A 26,495-nucleotide genomic window follows, 5' to 3' on the forward strand; every position below is an offset into this window, starting at 1 on the left:
TTGTCAGGACAAAAAGATGATCTGAACACTAAATTGTGGCTTTACTTTACTCTAGCATTACAACCCACCCACATCCCCCTGATCAGCATTATATTACTATAATTAAGGCAAGACACTGCAGGTGAATAGGGTAAAAAAATAATAACTAATAGTTATCACCTTACTTACCTAGTTGATTGATTACATTGATAATTGCAAACATTTTTTGTATTACAAGCTTTCTAAAATGTTAGGTTTAAATATGCAAATGAGGCATTATTTAATGAAATAGGCGCTAATTTGCATACATTTCTAGAACTAAAATCTAAACACCGGATGAAGTTGGTTTCAAAATTCTTATTTCATTTTATTGATATACTAGAGTCAAAGGTTTATACTTTTTTGGGGTATCTCCTTTTGTCACTCCATAATTCAGAAAATACTTAGAACAGACAGAAAACAGTACATTTTCACAATTATTTATTTGGGGGGGTGTAAAATGTTGTATATAATCAAGCAAATTGTGTATGAACAAATCCCTCTGTAAAATCCCTCAGGATATAGACAGGAATAAAGATGTACAGTTTGGTGCTACTGAAGTGGAGATATATGGCTCAATGTAGGAGAGTAAACGGCCTTTAAAAATATGTATTGTAATTTAAATCTATTGACACAAATAGATAAAGTGCTATAAAAGAAATACTTAACAGTGTCTTTTGGATGCTTTCTTTCCACTAGTCTGAAAAAATACTTTATGAAAATCTCTTTTTTTTTTTTTTTTTTTGCCTGCAGTGCCTCCCATTAAACATCTTTTCTTTTCTTTTTTTGGAAAATTAAACAGTTTCTTACAAACTTATGTTATTTGCTAAAATACATAATGAAATATAATCGTATGTATGGGTAACGGAGAAATTACAATTAGCTTCGAGCTACACATGACAATTAATGAGATTAATACAACACTTCTACTTGAATGTTACTATTGAGTGATTGAGAAATAACGATCCAATGTTGATTTTGGTCAAATAATGAAGCAGAAATATGTTGTTAGTAACATTCTAGATGTATTCTGTGGGGCGTGAAGAAAAAGTAATGTAACTAATTAATTACTGTTGCCAGAAAGTAATAAATAAAGTAACAATATTACTTTTGAAAGGAGTAACTTGTAATGATTGAGTAACATATTACATTCTTTGAGTAACTAGCCCAACACTGGTGATCGGATTGACTGAATCGTTTGAAAGAACCGATTCACACGAGTGATTCATTCAGGAGTCGGATGGGACGTCACTAAGCTGGGAATGCTGGGAGAGTAATGGCGCCCTACTGTACACAATGTTGACGTTTGCCGCTATGCTGTTTAATTGAGTATTGATATTAAATCATACATTCCAGAAGTTTTATCATACCGTGTAGAACTGATTTGAGGAACTTATATGACTGGCTTCTGAGGATATCGTTTGAAAGGTAAACCCGTGTTTTCTCTCTCTTATGAATGAATAGACTGCTTTACATTAACAGACATCTCAAGAGGGTCATCATGAGCCGTTTAACCATCAGCTACATCCCTCTCGGTTTCTTATAAACGTAGATATATGATATAATGCTTATAATGTTTTTTAACCATGCAAAAAATTACCGTGGCAAACAAAATACTATGGATTAAAGTTATTTGTTATATGGCTAATACCTCCATGACTAATGCTAGGCTAGCTGTAGTAATATATTGTATATGTACATATAATGTAATGATATTGCGACAGGAACTATCAGTAGTAGAAATCACATTTTCTAGTGGCAAAACTTCCCCTAAAATTGTTTAGCGACATTTTAGACAAATTTAAATGACAAGTTAACACTTACCCCCGGTTTCACAGACAAGGCTTAAGCTAGTCCCAGACTAAAATGCACGTTTCAACTGAAAATATCTTGCTCTGACATATCTTAAAATATGTCTGTGTCAAGATGCACACCTTAATTTTTTCTTCTAAGGCATTTTTGTAAAAGTTGCTTAAATATCTTAAGGCCCCGTTTGTGAAACCGGGTCTTAAAGTTAACTCACAAGTTTACTTAAATCACATGTAATCATATTAATGTCATGTTTTATCAGCATGTGTTTACTTGGATCATAAAGACTGTGTGTTTTTGGCCAAACACAGACACTTTACCAGAAATCCATCAGCGGAGTACTGTGGTCAAGACCTCAGCAGAGATGGAGGATGATTCCTCCCTGCATCGGCTGGAAGGGAGTGACCCCAGTGTTCAGGTCGGGGGGCTGATAGTGAAGAAGAAGAGCGCTTCATCAGAACAGCATGTGTTCAGAGCACCCGCTCCACGCACCTCGCTCCTGGGCCTCGATTTTCTGGCCGCACAGAAACGCAAGGAGCGCGAGGGGAAGGAAAGACTGGATGATCAACCCAAGAAATCCAAGGTGACGTCCTACAAGGACTGGGAGGAGGGGAAAAGTGATTCGGGGTCTGATGATGAAAATCAAGAAGATGACGATAGCGGGAATCGAAAAAAAGAAAGGTGGGTTGTTCTTCAAAAAAAAATATTTAGTACATAGACATATGTTGTTGTTGTTGTTGTTGTTGTTGTTGTTTTTAAAGAACAGTGCGCCTTATTCACTAAGTGTGTATATACCAATTTTTTTATTGCATATGAACAATTATGATTCATCAATGACTTTCATAATAAAATTGATTCTAAATTTCTGAAAAATTTAGGAACAACAAATACACAAAAATGCTCTGGGTCTCCTTGTAATTACATAAATTTTTGCATAGTTAATCAATCTTAAATATATTTGATCATATACAGTGAAAGAAAAGCTCTCCATCCTAGAGTATTCTCTGTATAACAACACCAAAACACACATACAGTTAAATCTAAACTTTACTAAAACTAAATAAACCAAAGCTTTATAAAAAAAAAATTAATAAAAAACACAACTATAAACTTTAACTATAAAAGAAAAGAGAAAATGTAAAAACAAAATGTAATTCAGTATTAACAAAAATATAGTAGTATATCATCAATGATACTAAATTATATATATAATAATACATAATATCATATTATGTAATTTATATATTTGTAAACAATATATTTATTTATTTTATAATATTTTTCATTATCCAGAATATTCCTAATGCCCCCCATCTTAAATATCAAGGACACACATGAAATAAATAAATAAATGCAATGCAGTCATGAGTTTGTTACATGCTTCTACAGGAAGTACCGTGTCACTGGATCAGAAACGCCGTCAAACCCAGGAGGGGTTAGTGAGGAGTTCAAGCAGAAACATCAACAGAGGGAGAAGGACAGACGTGAGCATGGGGTTTATGCTTCTTCCAAAGAAGACAAGAGCAGAGACAAAGACAGAGCCAGAGACAGGGACAGAGACCAGGATCGCTACCGTGACAGAGACAGAAGAAGAGACAGAGGTAGGTCAGGTGATCTCGGCCTGAGAGATCCCACCTTACTGTGTCAGACTCTGATCTTGGTTTTATGGGCTTTGTGCAGATGAACAGGAAAGCAGCCGCAGCAGTCGCTCTGAGCGAGGTGATGGCAGCGTAAGGAGTGAACGCTCGCAAAGGGACGGCTGCTCCGAACGCATGAGCCGCGGTACTCGCCGCGATGAGCCCGAATCACCCCGCAACAGACCCAAAGGTCAGTCACGCTCGCAGATGTGCTCAGAACACGCTACCCTGATCAGTTTTAGCACTACTGAATGTGCTAAATGTAATTTCCTGCATTATTTATTCCTGAGATTGACCCAAGTGAACATTGTAGGGATGCACGATATTATCAGACCGATATCGGAATCGGCCGATAATGGCTTTAAATGTACATATCGGCATCGGCCTGATATGAAACAATTATGCCGATAAGTCTTGCCGATAAGAGGAATCGGTTAACTCACATGTGCTCAGGGTGTGCTAGCGATTAGATCACGTCAACAGTGTGACTCATTCTTGAAGCAAAGTTTTGCCTGAGTGGTGATTAGATTCACTGATTTCGTGCAGCGGCAGCCTCCCCCAGGTCCTAATGCCCATTCCGTAAAGTATTAATTTCGTAGGGGGCGCTGTTGACCTACTTTTAATAAAATGAAAGTAAAATACATAACATTTAAACTGTGTTTCTGATTAAATAAAGCAGTAATTGATGTCAAAAAATCATGAGTATGTTTTGATTTAAAGAAGCTATAGCTTGCATGAATAAAAAAAAAAATCACAAACATGACACTTGTAAATTAAATAATTGTATATATATATTGATTTATTCATTAATGTGTCATATGTTATTTTTTTAAACAAATTATGAGCTCTAAAAGATTTTCAGAATTTTTACAACTCTTTTGCTTTAGACCATCTACAAATGTTAAATCTTAACATAAAATGTTATGGTTACTACTGCATCGTTCTGAAAAAAAAAATGCAGCAATTTATATATAGTTTATTTATAGTTATTTTCAAAGCTTCAATGTACTGTCATTATAAAAGAACTTCATTATTGCTTATTTAATTCTAACAAATAAGTTCTTGTTAAAAACTAACCAAAATTAAAAATAATTTGCTTATAATTTCCACACAGGGGAGACTTGTTGTTTCGAAACAAAAGGAAATATATCGGTATATTCGGTATCAGATATAGGCAAAAATCCAATATCGTGCATCCCTAGAACATTGGGTCTCATTCACTAAGCTTGAGTACGCACACATTTTTGTGTGAAATGTGCATCCAAATGATTTTAAGAACAAATCACGATTCACCAAAAATTTCGTAATAAAATTTATTCTAAATTTATGAAAAAATATAGGAGCAATTGAAACCACACATATGCAAAAAGCACTTACTCTGTACGGCCTTATAATTGTGTTAAGAAGTTATATTTCATCCTAACACGACTATAATTATATTGAAGTCTGCAAACAGCGGCAAGTTTGACGACAGGCTGTAAGGAAAGCTTGTGTGGAAAGCCCCTATATGGAGTGGGTTTGTGTGTGTTTTATGACTAACCTTGTGCATGTGGCCACTCATTCAGAATACTCCAAATTCACCAACATCAGAACGATGTTAAGAATGTGTTGTGAATTAGAAGGATATTTTTCGTGAGTAGTTCTCCTGTGCGTACAAATATGAAACAATCCATGCAATTATTAGTGAATGAGACCCACTTCCTTTTACATATTATACATCCATTCCTTACCTGAACTATAAACTTATATTGGAACATAAGGGAATTGATAGGTTGGGAAGAATGTTGTTGAAGCCTCCAAAATTGAGAGACAGACCGCACACGCAGCTTTGGGTTCAGACAGTTTCATTTAGCTCCCATCGAGTTAAAAACACAAATAAATGCGCTGAATGTTATGATTGGCCCAGAGCCGCTGAATTTTGAATTTCAACGGCTCTGGATTGGCCCAGAGTACACGTTTTACATCACCGCATTCTGAAATTGTACGTGCTCATACTGGTATTCTTCATTCTGCATTCACACACAGCATCATTCCGGCAATTTACTGCTAATGTTACAACTTCTCACACCGGTAAATTGCCGGAACGAATTTACCGGTATTTTTGAAAAGGTCCTGTACATGATCTCTTTACGGCAATTTACTGGTAATTTTCCGGAAAAGTCTGTATGTGTGAAAGGGGCTTATGAATCGCGTTTGTGCCGAACTCTTATTACAAAGCAAAAACAAACACTCTCCTTCGATCCATGAACATTTCTCTCAGTTAATGTGCACGATGTCATCTCACAGTCTGATTCTCAATGGCTCTGGGTCTGTCATAGCAAATCAACACGCACTGCTGTGAATAATTAAACAAAGTGTCTTCTCATAGGATAAGAACACGCAGTCTCTTGAATAATTAAATAGACACCGACGTGTCATCGATGTACTATAGTCCATTGCCACATCACAAATTGTGACGTCAACACAATGTAGATTTTAAACCCGGAAGATGAAAATAGCTTAAAATGAACCAGTTTTCTCCAACAAATAAAATGATCGGATGCTAACATTGTTTTCTATGATGTGCAACACAAACACCTCTGCTAAAATCTCAGAAAAAGTAGTCTGGGGTATCATGACCCTTTAAGGGCTCCTTGTGGTTTTCTGTCAAAATAAAAGTTCAGTATTTTTGAAAATTATGAAATATTTATTATTTTTGTCATTTTAAAGTAGTAAAGTAAATGCATTATTGTATTATTTTTCTTAAAAAATAAATATTTTTTTATTTCACAGTGGAATATTGCAGTATTAATATTTACTGTTTTGCTTTTACTTCTGTAAATGTTGGGATGTTTTTTCAATTTGAATAAAATGTAAACTAAAAACCTTTCAAATCACATGAGCCAATATTTTATTCACAATAGGACATAGAGAACATAACAAATGTTTAAACGGAGAAATTTTACACTTTTATCCACTAAATGAGCTTATTTTAAATTTGATGCCTGTTACAGGTCTCAAAAAAGTTGGCACGGGGGGATTCAGCTGGGCGAACGTCGATTAGCTATAAAAGGGAGTCTCTCAGAAGTAAAAATTGTGGAATATTTTAAAAACAACGTTCCTCAACGTCAAATTGCAAAGGCTTTGCAAATCTCATCATCTACAGTGCATGATATCATCAAAAGATTCAGAGAAACTGGAGAAATCTCTGTGCGTAAGGGACAAGGCCAAAGACCTTTGTTGGGTGGTCGTGGTCTTCGGGCCCTCAGACGACACTGCATTACTCATCGGCATGATTCTGTCATTGACATTTTTTCTTCCCCTCCAAAATTCAATTTTTCCCTAAATTGTGTAAAATCACAATTCCATTTTTTCCCCTACATTTTGCAGCCCTAATCCTAACTATAATCTAAACCTAAACCTAAAATCTGTTTCAAAAGCTACAGTAGTCTGTTCCAGGACCAACAAGTGTGTTGGGCAACTTTTCCTGTTTGGATAAATGATGGATCAAGTGTGTTTCATATGTCCACACAGATTTGGCTACTCCGTCACGCTCCAGCTGGGATGAGGATGACAGTGGATATGTCGGCTCACGCCACTCTCACTGGGAGAGCCCGTCTCCTGCCCCCTCACACCAGGAGAACGACCGCTCCGAGCGCAGCCATCGCTCAGTCCGTGACAGCGAGAGGAGAGACAGGTGTGAATCACTTCATCAGAGCCTCAGTGATTAATGTTGAAGGTTATTTGTGCTGACGTGGTTTGTGTTGTCAGTAGGAGTATTAGTAGATGTTACATTGTCACTTTTGTTTTCAGGTCAAGTAAACCTCAATATCCAGCAGAAACTCCTCTACCAACCCCATCATATAAGTACAACGAGTGGGCCAGTGACAGGAAGCACCTTGGCTCCACTCCACGCCTGTCCCGAGGAAAAGGTAAAGACACCACTTACAAGTTCTTTTGGTGGAGAATTTTGTATGTTTATTTTAAATTTTTTTTCCTGGCGTGTTTCCTACTTAATTCAAATTCTTACATTGACATTTTTAAACTTTATTACTACTGTTTTTATTTGGTACATATTGATTGAAAATTCAAAAGTAAGTTACTTCCCAAAGTCTTATTGTTTTTACTTTATTTTATTGTCTATTTATTTGCTTTTTATTATTAATAATTCCCTTATGTATTTTATATTTTGATTTACTTAAAATTAATTTTTAAATATATATTTTTTTAAATATTATTCCTAATACCTAACATCTTAAATATCAAGAACATGTATTAAGCCAATGATTAATTTGAAAATGCACATGTATCATGTATGCACTACCGTTCAAATGTTTTATTCAGCAAAGCTGATTTAAAAAAAAAAAACTTTCTATTCATTAAAGAAAAATAACACTTCCACACACAAGGCTGAATATTTTCATCTAATAATAATAAGAAAGGTTTATTAAGCAACAAATCAGCATAGTGGAATGCATTCTTAACCTTAGAATGGTTTCTGAAGGATCATGTGACACTGAAGACTGGAGTAATGATGCTAAAAATTCAGCTTTGCCATTATATAAATAATTCACATTTTAAAATGTCATAAAATAGAAAACGTTAATTTAATTGTAATGATATTTCACAATATTTCTGTTTTTGATTATTTTTCATTAAATTAGCACAGCCTTGGTGAAAAGACTCTTCTTTAAAAAAACTAAAATCTTCCCATTCTTAGTACTAAACCTTTTTGAACAGTAGTGTACAGCATCTATAGTGTTATATTTATATAGACTCTTGTTTTTAGGTGATAAGAGGGAGGATGGAGAGGACGGCATCCTATTTAATAATGAAGAAGAGAAGGAACAGTGGGAGGAAGATCAGAGGGTGAGTGATCTTAGGATTTCTAATATATGTGCCATCCTGATCTGAATGTGTGTGTGACTCATAAGCGCATACTATGTCAAAGAAAAAACAGCTTTTTGCTGTTTGTTCTTTTTTTTCATGACTTTTGTGAATAAACTAGTGCTGTCAAATGATTAATCGCATCCAAAATAAAAGTTTTTGTTTATATAATATGTGTGTGTACTGTGTATATATAAATAGACACACATGCATCTGTTTAGTTTGTTTATTAAATATATTTATATTTAAATTCAATTATATATATGAATATAAATATATACATGTAAATATTTTCTAAATATATACTATATGGGTAAATATACACAGTGCACACACGTATTATGTAAATAAAAACGTTTATTTTGGATGCGATGAATCGTGACGGCACTAGAATAAACTGTGATAATGTGAGAAATGTTGAAGGTGTCTGAATGAATTTTGATTTGACTGTATATACACACCAGTTCACATTGTTATTTTGGTGAGTACTCACTGTGTTATGTCCGAACAGCAAGCTGATCGAGACTGGTACATGATGGATGAAGGTTTTGATGAGTTCCACAACCCCTTGACATCCAGTTCAGAGGAATATATGAAGAAGAGGGAGCAGATCCTACAGAAGCAGACCCAGAAACGCATCTCAGCACAGAAACGGCAAATCAATGAGGTACCGATGCACATCCTCACACATCTGCACCTTAAAGACCTCAACGTGTGTGTCATACTTACTCACATGTGTGTTTCTCTTCAGGACAACGAACGCTGGGAGACCAACCGCATGCTCACCAGTGGAGTGGTTCAGCGTTTGGAGGTGGATGAGGACTTTGAGGAAGACAGTGCAGCTAGAGTACATCTGCTTGTCCATAACCTCGTGCCACCCTTCCTGGACGGGAGGATTGTCTTCACTAAGCAGGTACAGATGTTTCCAAGCATGAATGTGCTTATTTGTGAGTCACTAGACTTGTGAGTCTTTAACTGATGATTTTGTATTCGTCCTGTGACTCCAGCCCGAGCCGGTCATTCCAGTGAAAGACGCGACCTCGGACATGGCCATCATCTCCCGCAAGGGCAGTCAGCTGGTCCGCCGACACCGAGAGCAGAAAGAGAGAAAGAAGGTGCACAGCTGGTTTTTTATATTTCATTTACACTTCTTTCGCTCCAGGGCAGTAGTGTAGATGTAATTATTGTTACATTTGGTTCTTTCACCTGACAGGCACAACACAAACACTGGGAGCTCGCTGGCACCAAACTGGGTGACATCATGGGAATCAAGAAAACCGAGGATGGATCAGATGGAAAAGCTGTTGGAGAAGATGGAAAAGTGGATTACAGGTGTATATCATTTTCTGATTCCTTCTATTTTAACATATTACAAAATATTACAAATTTATTTCACAGATATCTCATGTTTAGATTCATTCCCTCGGTATGAAACCATGATGTATGGCAAACTGGCATCACTACTGTTCAAAAGTTTGGGATTAGTAAAATATTTTTGTGAAAGAACTTCATACTTTTATTTCTCAAGGATGCATTAAATTAATCATAAGTGACATTAAAGACATTTATAATGTTACAAAACTGTTCCTTTGAACTTTCTATTCTTTAAAGAATCCTGAAAATAACTTTTATCATGATTGCTTATCATATTGATAATAAGAAATGTTTCTTGAGCAGCAAATCAGCGTATTAGAATGATTTCTGAAGGATCACGTGACACTGAAGACTGGAGCAATGATGCAGAAAATTCAGCTTTGCATCGCAGGAATATTTTATACTATTTTTTGTTTTACTGATCAAATTTTTTTTTTTTATGGCTTATACTTTAGGAGACTTTTTTTTATTTATTTTTTTTAAATAGTAGTGTAGATATATTTTATGTATTTGGTATCAAGCATGTAGTTTTCCCAGCTCCGCTTGGCACATTTTAGCATGTTTAAATTAATTCCACAGAATGCTGCAGTTCTTTAACCCAAAATCAGCACATAATTTGAAAAACATCTGTAGATTCTTCATGGCCTCTTTCTTATCTTTCATCTTTTCAGAGCGGAGCAGAAGTTTGCTGATCACATGAAGGAGAAGAATGAAGCGAGCAGTGAGTTTGCTAAGAAGAAGACTCTGTTAGAGCAGAGGCAGTATCTGCCCATCTTTGCTGTTCGCCAGCAGCTGCTCAACATCATCAGGTTCTGACACTAAAATTAATTCACTTACGTGCTTCCTTAAGAACAAACTGTGCCACTAAATTTGTGAGCTCATGTGTCTGCTCACCCGGTATGCTGATGTTTTTCTTTGTCTCTTTGGTAGGGATAACAATATTGTGATTGTGGTGGGGGAAACGGGCAGTGGTAAGACGACTCAGCTGACGCAGTATCTTCATGAGGACGGTTACACCAGCTATGGCATGGTGGGCTGCACACAGCCCCGCAGAGTGGCAGCCATGAGTGTGGCCAAGAGAGTCAGCGAAGAAATTAATAGTAGCCTGGGAGAAGAGGTTGGTGCCTAACATCTTGTGTGCCTAATTGTCATTTACTAAAACCATAAAGTTAATTATTGTTATTTGAAATTAAATAAATGTTAACTGAAATGATAATAATAATAATGATAATTTTCATGTACTTAACTAAAAATAAAACAAAAAATAATAAAAAAATATAAAGACATGTTTTAAAAAAATTATAAAAATGACAGAAACAACATAATTTAAACTAAAATATCACTGATGTGAATATCAATAAACATTTTAGAAAGATAAGTTGCTGTTGAATGTTAATATAGTAATGCCATTGTTGATTTCTAGATTCTGTTTGGTATCCATGAATGGCCAAAAAAAGGATATTTATTATAATATCTTGAAAATGTTAAAATTTTATAAATAAATTGTAAAATATACCATGTATAAATATGTATATGTTAGAATTATTTCTGAATAATCATGTGACACTGAAGACAGGAATAAATGACATTTTAAAATATATGAAAAATAGAAAATTATTTTAAACTGTAATAATATTTCAGAATATTACTGTTTTTGCTGTAACGTTATTGAAATAAAAACAGCCTTGTTTCTTGAGCAGCAAATCCACATATCAGAAAGATATCTGAAGGATCATGTGACACTGAAGAAGACTGGAGTAATGTTGCTGAAAATTCAACTTTGCCATGGCATAAATAAATTATATTTTAAAATGTTAAAATATAAAACAGCTATTAAAATTTCAATAATACTTCACTAGATGTCTGTTGTTACTGTATATTTAACAAACAAATGCAGTCTCTGTGAGCATAAGTGACTTCTTTTAACAACACTACAAAATCTCATAATTATTCCAAACTTTTGACCAGTAGTGTATATTATTGTAAAACTGTATTGTTATAATAACAGCACTTTCCATGGCTAAGGTTTTTTTTCTTTAATGTCTATTCCAGGTTGGTTATGCCATCCGTTTTGAAGACTGTACATCAGAGAAGACTGTGATAAAATACATGACTGATGGGATTCTTCTGAGGGAATCTCTGCGGGAGTCAGATTTGGACCACTATAGCGCTGTAATCATGGACGAGGCCCATGAGCGCTCCCTCAACACTGACGTGCTCTTCGGGCTGCTCCGAGAGGTGAGCCATTACGATCCATCTGTCTGTCCTCCACTGTTACATTAATCCATATTAAAACTGTTTTCCCCATAGTCAGTTTAATTGGTTTTCATACACTAATTTGATCGCTGCTTATATAGTTAAAGAGTACTGTTAAATTTAGATTGTGATACTGATGAGTCATCTTCTCCCTTCTTCCTTTTATCAACCTGGCTTTTTGATTACTTAGGTGGTGTCTAGACGCTCAGACTTGAAGCTCATTGTCACATCTGCCACCATGGACTCGGACAAATTTGCAAGATTCTTCGGCAATGTTCCTGTTTTCCACATTCCCGGCAGGACGTTCCCAGTGGATATCTTGTTCAGCAAGGTGGGGTGTTAATAGCGTCTTTAGATGAAGCTGAAGCTGGTTGGGGTGCTGTACTGATGCTGAGTGTTGGTGTGATTCAGGTTCCTCAGGAGGACTATGTGGAGGCGGCTGTGAAACAGGCCTTACAGATTCATCTCAGCGGGATGGTGGGTGACATCCTCATCTTCATGCCTGGTCAGGAGGACATTGAGGTGAGGAGAATCTTTAGTCATGCAAATGATGTTATGAATGGAATCGCAATTTATGTACACTATTAAAAAGATATATACACTTCTGTGTAATTTATTCATGTAATGGCAAAGCTGAATTTTCAGCATCGTTACTCCAGCCTCAGTGTAACATGATCCTTCAGAAATCAAACTAATACAAAAAAAATATATAATAATAATAATCTTTTGCTGCTTTATATTTTTCTTGAAATCATGATTCTGCATTTTTTCAGGATTCTTTGATGAATATAAATTTCAAAATAAAAGCATTTAAAAAATAAAAATAGAAATTCAGTTTAATTTACTTTACTGTCACTTTTGTTCAGTTTAATGCATTCTTTTTGGAATAAAAGTATTATTTTATTTTTTACCCCCAAATTTTATATACATGTTTCCACAAAAATGCAAATAACTGCTTTCAACATTGATAATAATAAGAAATGTTTCTTGAGCACCAAATCAGAATATTTAAATGATTTCTGAAGGATCATGTGACATTGAAGACTGGAGTAATGATGCTAAGAAATTGTGGAAAATTCAGCTTTGCGGTCTGTATTAAATTTTAAAATATAAAGCAGTTAATATTTAATAATAATTTATAATGCGTCTGTTTTTCAAAATTTAATTATTAACTTTTAAACTTTTGGCTGGTAGTATTTATATGTGAATTTCATATTTATAAACACAGAGATAGATACAAAGGTTAGTTAGAAATATAGTTATTGATATAGCTTGCAATGTATAACACAAATGATGTTTATGCTGTTGCAGGTGACGTCAGATCAGATTGTGGAGCGACTGGAGGATCTAGAGAATGCTCCGGCCCTGGCAGTGCTGCCCATCTACTCCCAGCTGCCCTCGGACCTGCAGGCCAAGATCTTCCAGAAGGTAAACTTTGGTCTCTGTTGGAAACTCTTAAGATCCTGATCATAAGACAAAACGCTTTAGATGGTTTGTGAACTAAACCTGTGTGTTTATTGTCAGGCTCCTGATGGAGTGAGGAAGTGTATTGTTGCTACAAACATCGCTGAGACGTCTCTGACTGTGGACGGCATCATGTTTGTGGTGGATTCTGGTTACTGCAAACTGAAGGTAAAACCATGTGAAACTGCTTTCTTTAATAGGGAAATGGCACATCTGATACTAACAGAATTATTACTTTCTGTTGTTTAGGTGTTCAACCCTCGAATTGGCATGGATGCGCTGCAGGTGTACCCCATCAGTCAAGCCAATGCAAACCAGCGGGCTGGAAGAGCAGGCAGAACAGGCCCGGGACAGTGTTACAGGTAAGTACAGATCAGTAAAAACCGCTGATCTTTCTTGAGCAGAGGGGGCACACATAGTTTTCAGTTTATGACAGTGGCAAAGTTTAGTGGGTCTAAGTCAGACTTGCAATGATGCTGTGTTTAAAATTTTTAAATGATTCAGAGAACTGAGAATCAAAAAGTCAAGGGATGGGGGCGTGTACAACAGGCCTGGGCATGCCTCCCTGGAAGTGACATCATCGGCCCGAGACGCAGATCACAACTGATCCAGGCACTGTCATTGAGCAGAGGCATAAGGGTGGATCGTTTCCTTTTATTCACTAGCTTTAAAACATGCATTTTTCATTTTATTAACTTTATTAACAAATGTATATGTGTATTCGCAGCGTTTGCTCAAGTTAAAGAAGTTGTTAATATGAGCATCTGCTGTTTATTTCTCTCAGTGTGCACACTTTTATAGCATTATCAAAACAGTAGGCATGGCATGGTTCAATTTTACCCGCTGGCACTTTTAGGTATACAGCGACCTCTGGTGGTTGAAGCGATGTAGACATTTACATTTACATTTACATTTATTCATTTAGCTGACGCTTTTATCCAAAGCGACTTACAATTGCTATATATGTCAGAGGTCGCACGCCTCTGGAGCAACTAGGGGTTAAGTGTCTTGCTCAGGGACACATTGGTGTTTCACAGTGGATTCGAACCCGGGTCTCTCACACCAAAGGCATGTGTCTTATCCACTGCGCCATCACCACCCATAGACAGCATTTGAATTAATTTATTATGAATAAATGTTACATTAAGTACATATAATAAAATAGGCCGACAAGAAACCTTTTTTTTCTCGCAATACTTCATTTTCTTTTGCAATTCATTATTTTTGTTTGCAAAAAGCATATTTATTTTTCTCAGTACTTTCATTTTCATTTGCAAACTTTTATTTTCTTTTGCAATGCTTCAATTCTCTTGCAAATATATATGGCATTAAATTGATTCCATAATGATACAGTTAAACTGATTCGCAAAATCAGATATTTTGATTTAGATTTTTTTTTTAATATTTTGACAGATTTTATTTTGATAATTTAAAAAACACATGCATGGATATATTTTTATTTCATGATGACTTTATGGCGAAACTTGAGTGATGAAACAGCAAGTCATGCTTTTGATCCGGTACTTTGGAACGAATCATCCAAATGAAGCGAATCGCTCAGGTGTCTCTGTAGTTTAAATACAGACTCTGGCCTCTCTTTGCTCATACAGGCAGATGAACGGCGTTCCTTCAGATCTCCAGTCCCTTTTTTCTGAAACATCTATCATCTATCAGGCAGGGGGACGGGATGGGACGGTAATCTTGAGAGGATTTCACGCAGTTTAATTTTTGTTTACACCTCTGAGAATGTGAGACAAAGGCTCCTGTGGGCTTTTTGACTGTGACCTTTTTCAAATCTGCACAGTCCTGAAGATGCGGCGACATGCTGTCTCGCTGTTGTGCGGTCACACAAAGGAAACTCACGCAGGGGCTTGTTTTGCCTCCCTGTGAGTGTCTCTGGCTGCTCGTGAAAGTGTGCGGCACTTGCCGGGTTAGTTATATATATCCTTTACCAAACATCTGTGCATCAGAAATCAATTCTGTTCAACCAGACGCTTTGTAATGCGGTCAAAAGCCGTGTGTATGTGTGTGGCATGTGTGTTAAATCTATAACTCAAAAGCTCTGGCTGTGATTGTGGCATCTTCACAAGAGCCAGTAGGACTGATATGCATAAATGCATATGTTGTACCACAGAGCTTCTTCTTCTCACCATCTTCTGAGGAATTATCCATTTAGTTGAATAGCTGCAGAAATCTGCTGTTCTCTCAGATCTGTCTCTATGGAGCGGCGAGGAGAGCTGTGATATTTTAAGATGCTCAGGGGTAGTTTGGGAATGGCTCATTGTTATGGGCTTCCCTCTGGATCTTTTAAAGATGGGATGTAGGAACCGTTTTTCAATGGTGTGCTACATGCATCTGTCTGATTTATTCTTTATTCATCAAGTCTTTATTTGGACTCTTTCCTAGATTGTCACCAACCTCTCTTAATTTCATTCTAATACTTTCTTATAAAATTAATAATTTTCTTCATCAGACTGCTGTAGCGAGGCAACAACATCACAGCCAGTCAGAACTCTCTCTCTCCCTGTTTATTTAAAGATTAATCAAAAATATTCTTAATCAGTGAAGTTTTAATAACCCAAATTTACCCAGGATTTTAAATATCTGGTAACACTTTAGATTAGAAAACGTATTCAGTATTAACTAAGAGTTTTCCCTCGATCAACTCCTAATTTTCTGCTTATTAATAGTTAATAAGGTAGTTGGTAAATTTAGGTATGGGTAGGATTAAAGGATCTAGAATATGGTCATGCAGAATAAGGCATTAATATGTGCTTTATAAGTACTAATAAACAGCCAATATGCTAGTAATGTGCATAACAATAAGCTAATATAATAAGAAATATTACCATAGTTAGTATATGGTTAATACTTTGGAAAAAATCAAGATTTTTTTTTTTAAATAAGTTGTAGAAGCCTCTTATGCTCACCAAGACAATGTATTTGATCAAAAATACAGTTGAATACAGTAATTAAGAAATATTATTATAATTTAAAAGGCCTGTCTATGTTTTCTATTGTGTGTAAGCTCCCTAACAAGAAATCCCGTGGATTTTTCTCTGGCCACTGCGTCACATTGGGTTTGGACATGTTAAAATGTCTATAGCAAATGAATTGACCTCTCTTATCTTTTGTGTTGGTCCGCTTCAGGTTATACACTCAGAGTGCCTACAAGAATGAGATGCTCACCACCACTATCCCAGAGATCCAGCGCACTAACCTGGCCAATGTTGTGCTGCTGCTCAAGTCACTGGGAGTTCAAGAACTCCTGCTCTTCCACTTCATGGACCCGCCGCCTGAAGACAACATGCTGAACTCCATGTACCAGCTGTGGATCTTAGGAGCGCTTGACAACACAGGTGAGACCACCAGCCTCAGACACTGCCCTGAGAAAGAGAATCCGCATAAGACCACATAAACCTTTTGTTTTTACTTATTGTCCTTTTGCCACATTTTATTCAAAGGTACAGTCAAGAGTGAATCTGTTCTTAGTTGAACTGTGCCATTAGATAATAGTGTCAAGAATTTATTTTGGGCATTGTTTAAAATGAAATAAAATCTTTCAAGTCAGCAAGAAAATCAAAATGGTATAGAATATTGGAGTATTTATTATAAATAATTTATTTGCATCACCCACTTTCTTTGATCCAATCAATTCCCAATGGGCAAAATCATGTCCAGCCCTACATGTTTTGAGTCTTTCACTCATTTATACAACACAATAGGGAAGAAAAGTCCGTTTTAATTTACATTTCATGCTGATTTTTTTAATTTTTTTTTTTTTAATTGTTGCACATGCTTTTCATAGAATTTTTTTAATTATTGGGTAATTAGTGTATTTTATTTTATTATTTCAGTGTGTATTGTCAGCAACAAAGTCTAATATTGTACTCTGAAAGCTGAAAGCTCTGATTTATTTAATTAATACATTTTTATTTTACTTTTAATTTATTTACTTATGCATTATTATTATTTTATTTATTTTGGTGGGGTGGGTTGTGGGAAGAGGGATGAGAAGAAAAAATGTTAAATGAAGAGAAACTTTGTCAACTCTTTGTATGTATGGAACCCTGTTCTTCCTTCAATAAAAATATTAACAAAAAAAATATTTACAGTATATATGAAAGCATGCTAAAATTACAGTCTAAAGCTTCATTAAAAAAATTAATACATAAAACTCATGAAACATGCTTATATGCACAAAAAAACATTAAAAAGCCATTAAAATGCCAAAAACACACAACAAATATACTAAACCTTCAATTAAAATTAATAGGAGTAAAGAATGAAAATGAAAAATGAATGTGATCAAAAATGTAAAAGAAAATATAAAAATATCTAATATTGGGAAAAAAATATAGTAGTAAATCAATAACACTGATTCTGATATATTCACTAGATTGTTTGGATATATCAGTGTTTAAAGATAACTGATGGTAGTGACATTATTTTTATTTGAGGGATAAAACTCTTGAGTTGTTTGAGTTACACTCAAGTGTATCTTGCATTCTAGTTGGGTAGATTGAAGCTTGCTAAGTGCTGCAGTGAAGTATCAAGGTCTTACTCAAAGTTCAGCTGTAGCAACTGAAGTAATACTGTCTGTGTGACCAGAGAGGGATCTCAATCTCATTTCCTGCGTATCTCTCAGGGTTTGTGAGGATTTGACTATGTGGAGCACTTTTCCCTCTAGCTCTCGTCTCGTGTTAACAGCAGATTAATTCTGATTAAGGCTTACCTGCCCAAATATCTGCTTTTGCTTTTCACTCCGCTCTCTCACTAATCTTCTTAGTCTGTCATGTAATCTTTGAAATCTGAGCTTCTGAAAAAGAATCTCAAATTGGAATCATTTTCCCACCATCAGCACTTTTGAAAGAGGTGCTGTCTAATCCCTTTTGACATTTGAGGATGGTTTCTTCTCGTCCCTGTTTAGGCGCTCTGACGCCCACCGGGCGGCTCATGGTGGAGTTTCCTCTGGATCCGGCTCTGTCTAAAATGCTGATCGTGTCATGTGACATGGGCTGCAGTGCAGACATTCTCATCGTCGTCTCCATGTTGTCTGTGCCGTCCATCTTCTACAGACCAAAGGTACCGAGTGTGCATTGTGTTCTAGTGTTCTTCACACACTCAAAAGCGTTAACAATCTCATAACTAGAGCATTATGATCTGTAAATGTGGCAACCGTTCAAATCTGCCGTTACTTGTCTAGGGTCGAGAGGAGGAGAGTGACCAGGTGAGAGAGAAGTTCTTGGTGCCTGAGAGTGATCACCTGACCTACCTCAACGTTTACCTGCAGTGGAAGAAGAACAATTACTCCAGCATCTGGTGTAACGATCACTTCATCCACACCAAAGCCATGCGAAAGGTACCTTAACTTGAGGTGTCACTCTTAATCAATCAAATTCATGTATTATAGGGGCAATATCATTCTTTTTGTTATTTTATTTCCTGGAAATCCACATAGAATGGTAGCCAAAGTTATTTTTGCATTAAAAAAAAAACATCTCTGACCATCACAGGTATGCATTTTTTGCTGCTGTACCATTTAAGACTTTTATGCAAATATCCTCTTCACATGCGGAAGTGAGTAGTAATATAAGCTGCGTTTTCAACAAGCTTTGTATGTGGACGTGAAAGTTTGCTTACAACAAGTCTGAATTGAATGATATTTTTCATTATTCTTTCATTTTTAATTTTTATTCATTTTATTATGTGCTGATGCCATTTTCATTTAGGTTTTGGGTTGTTATTTTAACAATACCATTTAGGTTTTTTTCTTCCCTTCCTTCCTTCCTTCCTGTCTGTTGGTAATTTTATTTCCTCAACTTCAGTTAGTTGTCAAGGCAACATTTCTAATTTTTATTTTTTCATCTAATGTTTACATTGTGTTATTATTTAAGCTTTTTCAGTTAACAAAAATGTTTTAAGAGTTTTAGCTAACGATAATATCCCTGCTTTAGGAAAATATTGAGACATAGGATGTTAACTATTAGCTTTAAGGCTTTAAAACGTCTTAATTCACCCCTCCACAAATTAAGGCCTTAAAAAGGTCTTAGTCAGAGCAGAAGGTCTTAAATTAATAAAATCATGGCATTAAATATTGCATACATTGCTAAAAAAAAAAAAAAATTGCCATACAAATTTCTTTAAATCAACTTTAAATCAAGACACATTTACTTAAAAGTACAAGATTAAGATATAAAATCTTGTTTTCCGAGAGGTGAGCAAAATTAAGTGAGTTTATGTTTAAAACAAGAACAAATATCTGTCAAATGGAAATAAAAACTTGTAATAAATTGTTCTAAGCTCATTGGCAGATCTTTGTTCTTGTTAAACCATGAACTCACTTCATTTAGAAAAAAACAAGACTTATGTCATTTTGCTTCTGAAGTAAATGTATCTTCATTTAAGCATCTTTAGATATTTGCACTGGAAAACAAGACAAAAACAAGTTTTTTTGACGTTTGGTACAATAAAAGATATTCTATTCTAGTGGTTGGAAGCAAAGGTATTCAAGCCTTTTAAAAAGTTGAAAAAGTAACGGATATTGGTTGTAATTTAAAATTTGAAGTGTTGCAAATACAACCCATTGTGTTCCTTAAATTTTCTTTATTTGGTCTTAAAATGTTAACTTCATAAAACCTGAAGAAACCCTGTTATAATCTGTCTCTGAAAGCTGAGGTGTGTAATTTCAGCACTAAATAAGTGTGCTTCCTCTTGTATTTTATTTAGTTTATCATGAATAACAGTGTGTGGTGTGTCACAGGTGCGTGAGGTGCGAGCTCAGCTCAAAGACATCATGGTGCAGCAGAAAATGAATCTGGTCTCTTGCGGCTCAGACTGGGATGTGATCAGGAAGTGCATCTGTGCTGCGTACTTTCACCAGGCTGCTAAATTAAAGGTACACAACTACTTGGCTTATTTGGCAATGTAATTATGGATTCTGTTTCATCAAGCGGCATGTGAAACATCTTCATGACATGTATTTGTTTGTTTAGGGAATAGGGGAGTATGTTAATGTGAGAACTGGGATGCCCTGCCATCTGCACCCCACCAGTGCTTTGTTCGGGATGGGCTACACCCCTGACTACATCATCTACCATGAGCTGGTCATGACAACAAAGGTACTTCTTCCTCCTCAGCTCTTGAATGTGAAGTCAGTTAGTATGAATCACGGTTTGCTTATAATGGTTAGTTAGTGCACATGCCCTGACACTGCGCTCTGGTGCTTATATGGGGGGTGCAAGTTTGAATCTAGCTTGCAACATTTTATGATTTTGTTTTAAATTGTATTAATATTTCACAAAATTACTGTTAGTACATTTACATTTATGCATTTAGCAGATGCTTTTATCCAAAGCAACTTACATTGTATTCAAGTTAGTTTTTACATTTTTATCAGCTCTTGTATGCATGTTTGTGACCATGAATTGAATTGAAGCATTGAATCAGTTTTGAATCCACGCAATCATATTTTTTGCTCCTGAATAAAAACCATATTAAATCTTCATGATATTCACAATGTTGACATTTTATACTACCAACAACATGTTATTCAATATCGTATCCCCAAATGCTAGTGAAGAGTGATTTGTTGACACGTTAGTGTGTTTGTGTTTCAGGAGTACATGCAGTGTGTGACGGCGGTGGATGGCGAGTGGCTGGCTGAGCTGGGACCCATGTTCTACAGCATCAAACATGCAGGAAAGACCAGACAGGTGAGCAACATCCTTCCTGAATATCACACCCAACACATACAGTACGCCTTTGAGACCCTGGACCACAAAACCAGTTATAAGGGTCCATTTTTTTATACATCATATGAAAGCTGGATAAATAAGCTTTTCATTGATGTATGGTTTGTTAGGATAAATAGGACATTATTTGGCTGATACACAACTAACTGAGGGTGCAAACAAATCTAAATCACCTTTAAAGTTGTCCATATATTTATGGTAGGAAATTTACAAAATATCTTCATGGGACATGATCTTTACTTAATATCCTAATGATTTTTGGCATTAAAGAAAAATCTATAATTTTGAACCATACGATGTACTGTTGGCTATTGCTACCTGTGCGACTTATGACTGGTTTTGTGGTCCAGGGTCACATTTGTCTCACTCACTTTTGGTCGCTCTTCCAGGAGAACCGAAAGAGAGCCAAAGAGGAGATCACCAACATGGAGGAGGAGATGTCTCTTGCACAAGAACAGATCCGTGCACGGAAAGATGAGCAGGAGAGGAAGAACAATCTGGGCACCGTCAGGTATTTCAGCCATCACTGCTGTCACTCAGAGTTTAGAGTCACTTTCTGCTCTTTAGAGCGACTGCTCGCACTCTCGCGAAATCAGAATCGTCCTATTTAGACGGAAGCCATCAAATGACTGCCGTGCTAAAATACTAATGTCGCAATTTTTGGGAAGGCTATTATCCCCTTCACACCCATCTCTTTCCTCACCTAACATCTCCTTGTCTTACCCATGATGAGCTTTTCTCACCTCCCATCTCCACAGGAAGGAAAAAGAAATAATATTGACTCCTGGCTGACCCCCATTACTGTAGCAATTTAAATTGTACCGCCACGGACGGGGGACGAGAGAGACGGACGCTAATTTTCAGACTAATCCGGGAAATTAATTTTACACACACCTGTCAGCTCCACAAAAGCGAGAAATGTGTCCTGTAAAATAACACTTCATTAATTAATCAGGATTTTTATCTCTGAATCAAAGCCTTCGGCTGACTGTCGGCGTGATGGACGTCCTGACAATAATCACATTAAAAGTGGAGATTAGACATTTGATTTGCATGATGGGAGATGGATAATTAAGGTGCCGGCCTCCCTCTTGGGCTCTGATGCCTTCATGGGGTTTTAAATAAGCTGATAGGAAGACACTGGCTGATCTAAGATGAGATCACAGCTCAGCTCACCTGACCTGAATCCTGCGGGACCCACAGGTCACTTAGAGGACATTTTACATTTCTTCTGAAGAAAGTACTTTGAAAATCACTGCCATAAAGCGCCAGGAAGTTGTGCTTGGTTGCCAGGGCGTTGATGTGCGGTTGCTAAGGTGTTCTGCTGGTTTTTAGTGATCTGGTTGATGGCTCCTGACGAGACAAAAGAATCTCTTTCATTTCCATTTTCAAATATTTTCATTTTGATGGATTTTGATAGTAAGATTTTTAAACAAATTCTGTTTTTGGAAAGGCAGTAAAATAAGAATAACCGTTTTTCTGAAAGTGCAAAAAGTACAGTACATTCTCACATTTTTTAAATTTTAAATTTTTTTGCATTCCGCTGAGCTGCTTTTCCTTTGTTTATCCAGGTGAACACGATGTTGTAATTGTGAGCATGATGTGCCATTCTCAAAATGCAGGGCTCAAGTTAAAAGAAGTTCAGCTTTTAAAAATTGTCTTCAGACCTTGCTTTTTCATTTCATGTGTTTGGCATTTTTATTCGCAAATGTAGGAAATTTCTTGAAGTTTAAAGGAATAATTCACCCAAAAATTAAACTCACTATTTACTCATCCTCAGAGCATCCAAGATGCGTTTGTTTCAGAACAGATTCTGAGAAATTTAGCATTACAAGTAAATGGGTGCCATGTTTGTAATAAATCCATCAAGAAGTTTTTAGCTTCAAACTGTTGCATCCAGCTAAAATGCGAGTCCTCTCTCCATAATATCATAATATAATATCAAGTCAAGTCAAGTCGAGCTTTATTGTCATTCTTCTACATGTAGTGGAACGAAATGTCATGTCTCACAGGACCGCAGTGCTCCATACTAATTAAACAAATATAAACAGAACAATAGAAGTAAAAGAAAAACAATTATAAACCTATACACAGTTAACCATCCGGCTATACTTATACTATAAATAGATGACTGCATACACATAATCTGAGTGAGACTGTACTAGAACTTTACATAAATACTGTACAACGAGATCTTTTAGGGGAAGCAGCACAGAGTGCAAGATGATTTGTAGTGCAATGCACAAGTAAACATATATTATCTTACTTTGTAGGTGGTAGTGTTTATAAAAGTGAAATATGCACAGATCGAGCCTCTTTTACAAGTGAAAACAGTCTAACGCAAAAATGTCAGTGTGAGGAAGCATTATTATGGATTATGGACTCTTACTTTGGTCTTAATGATGGATTTGTTTATTGCAAACATACAGTTTTTTGCTTCAGAAGACGTTAATTGATGGACTGGAGTGGTGTGGATTATTGTGATGTTTTTATCAGCTGTTTGGACTCTCATTCTGACGGCACCCATTCACTGCAGAGGATCCATTGGTGAGCAAGTGATGTAATGCTACATTTCTCCCAATCTGTGAAGACAAAGAAACAAACTCCTCTACATATAATGGCCTACGTGTGTATAATTGTTCAGAAAATTTTGGGTGAACTATTCCTTTAATGCTGCAACCGCATAGCAACATGCTGAAAAACATTCAAAGTAATGTCAAAATGCAACCACTCAGAACGCCACAGCACCGTGTCAGAGAGTTCTGCAACCCACATTTTCTTTATAAAATGTAAAAGTTAATTGGAATATTCTTTAAGAAAAAAGTATAAAATAGGCTAAAAGTTCAAATTTTGAGATGGCAGGCAGCAGAAAGTGAAGTGATGGAGGTGTGAGCCGAGTCTGTGGTGGAGGAGCAGGAGGGTCATGGCCTGATGGATGTAATTGCTGGCGGTGTGAGGAGGGGAGCGCTGTGCACCGCTGTAATTAAAGATGATAGATCACCCTGTCAGCTACATCAGACCCTCGTCCCGCAGGTCCCCACAGAGACAAACTGTCCTTTTCTCTCGGCCCGAAGCTCCTTGTCACCGCTCTGTCTATTCTTCTCATTTAACCTTAGAGCAAATCTTACAACTTCTGCTGTGTGGCACGTCACAGTCACACACACACAAGCTTTCTGTTTAAATTAACATCCTGAAATAAACACGTCTTTTCATTATTTCCAAACAGGGCAATAAAGATCTGCACCCCAGGAAGGAGGGAGGAAACACCCATGACACCAAAACGAACACCGGCCCGATTTGGCTTATAGTGCTCGTATCTACAATTTCAACCAGATAATATTGCAAATGTGATTTTATTTGCCATAGTTGCTTCAGTCAGTGCAATGTTATTAAATATGATCATCACAGTGCTTGTCACATGCAGCTTCCAGATTTGTCCAGAAGTAGGAGCAATTGTATAAGGTGAAAATTTCTTCCCCTCAGACAAAGTGTTATTTGTGAATCTTTTGGACTCTCTGGATTGAGACAAAAAAAAAGGATGCTAGTACTGCATTCAATCAATTTTTAGCCAAATTCAAAAACAAACACATTTGTCCTTATATTTGAACGCACTTCAACAACAACAAAAAAAAGCTTTATTTGACGTTATAAATATACTCAACCCAACAACAGGTTTTTTTTTTAATTCTTGAATGTTTGTGTAAACCACAACAGCAGAATTTATTCATGTCCTGCTGTAATATTCACCTTACCATTGAATTATAATTCACATTCTGTCATATTTTGGTTTGTGAAGCGCAGCTGTTGTATCATTCTTTCAGAAAACACAGAGCAGCCATGAATATTAACTTCCTATACTTTGATAGGTTAATCCCCTGTGGATGAAGCTTGTCTTTGTTATTCTGACAAAAACATTGCTAGAATATTTCATCATTCTGCTGGAATCAACACTGACCAGGCGGCGGTCAAATCCTGCGTCGTCTTTGATGCAATTGGGCTGCAAGTCATTGAACAGATGTGCTGTGTAGCGACAGAGATGACCGGCCTCTATGCTGCACATTCACACAATCCACAACATGATCAACCGCTTGCCACCGAGGGTCTTTCTGGTGTTCAGGGCTCTGTTTGTGTTTATGGAAACTTTGAAATAAGAGGTCTGTTGAGCTTTATTATTCTTCATTACTGATGTGTACAGTACGTCTGTATATTCTGGTTCTTTCTTTTGTTGTATGATTTAGAGTCAAAACATGTTTAGATGTGACAAATAGTTTTCAGAAAGGCTGGGAATAACTTTATTTTTGAGTGTGTAAAAAGTTCATTCTGTGTCTCCTTTGTATTTCAATTTTACTGTTTTATATTAGATATTAAAAAAATGAATATAGAAGTGCTTTATTATTTGTAAGTAGTGACTGAATCACTGCATTTAGTGTGTTAAAGATAACATTTAATACATTTGCACAATTAGGGGCTGTATACACAAAATTAATTTTTGCTATCCATTGTGTGGTTTTTCCATTGTAAACATGTACTAAATGGACATCTTTGACCATTGCCCTCGAGTCTTTTGCAGCGTCTCATTTTGTTCCCCAGAAAGTGTTCAAGGCACTTCAAGATCAAAAAAAAGTGTCCTTCCTTAGGGCTTCAATTTGTCATATGATCCCACATTCCTGGAAATACCATGGAGTTTAAAAAGTGTGACTTCCAGGTCTGTAAAAATCTTGGAAACGAATAAAATATTATAAGGTCCTGGAAATTTCTAGAGTCAAATTTTTCTAGTTATGTTCAATTATTATATTTTTCTACAGTTAGCAATGACTCTGTGATTGCGTTCTCAGTAACATTTACAATACTATAATAGTTCAAATAACAGCAAACCAATTTGATAATACATTACAATTAACGATTGTATCTGTTAATAGGAATTAACAGTAAACAGTTGTTTATTAACTAATGCTAATAACTATACAGAAAAAAAAAAAACCCTAACAAATGTATTGGTCATTGTTAATGTTAGTTTCTCTCCGGTTGATCATCTGCAATGAATGGGTGCCGTCAGAATGAGAGTCCAGACAGCTGATAAAAACATTACAATAATCCACACCACTCCAGTCCATTAACAGCTTGTGATGTAAGAAACAAATTAATCATTAAGGTGTTTTAAAATGTCAATTCTGGCCAAAACATGTGGCCATATTCCATAACAGTGCTTTCTGCAGTGAAAAATCCATCCCTTGTCCTCTCAAATCCACCAACATATATAAAACTTTTTTTGGTCTGCTTTTACAAATAAACAGTGCTTGATCTGTGCATAATTCTC

At 36.1% G+C, this 26,495-nt stretch overlaps 1 protein-coding gene across 1 annotated transcript; it reads left to right on the forward strand.

Annotated features, from left to right (window-relative positions):
- Positions 1-1,271: 1,271 nt before the first annotated feature.
- LOC306875382 (pre-mRNA-splicing factor ATP-dependent RNA helicase PRP16-like) lies at positions 1,272-25,928 on the forward strand. Its single transcript, XM_079425896.1, has 27 exons — positions 1,272-1,446; positions 2,139-2,508; positions 3,217-3,428; positions 3,508-3,654; positions 6,978-7,140; positions 7,257-7,375; positions 8,233-8,312; positions 8,842-8,997; positions 9,082-9,243; positions 9,338-9,445; positions 9,544-9,662; positions 10,376-10,513; positions 10,635-10,821; positions 11,757-11,942; positions 12,151-12,291; positions 12,372-12,482; positions 13,272-13,388; positions 13,485-13,592; positions 13,674-13,786; positions 16,575-16,783; positions 18,355-18,509; positions 18,631-18,786; positions 20,188-20,322; positions 20,420-20,545; positions 21,044-21,139; positions 21,568-21,689; positions 24,405-25,928. Exons 2-27 carry the CDS (start codon positions 2,192-2,194, stop codon positions 24,484-24,486), a joined length of 3,765 nt encoding a protein of 1,254 aa, XP_079282022.1. The 5' UTR covers positions 1,272-1,446; positions 2,139-2,191; the 3' UTR covers positions 24,487-25,928.
- Positions 25,929-26,495: the final 567 nt, after the last annotated feature.

This window comes from Barbus barbus (assembly GCF_936440315.1).
Source record: "Barbus barbus genome assembly, chromosome: 1".
Taxonomy (NCBI): Eukaryota; Metazoa; Chordata; class Actinopteri; order Cypriniformes; family Cyprinidae; genus Barbus; species Barbus barbus.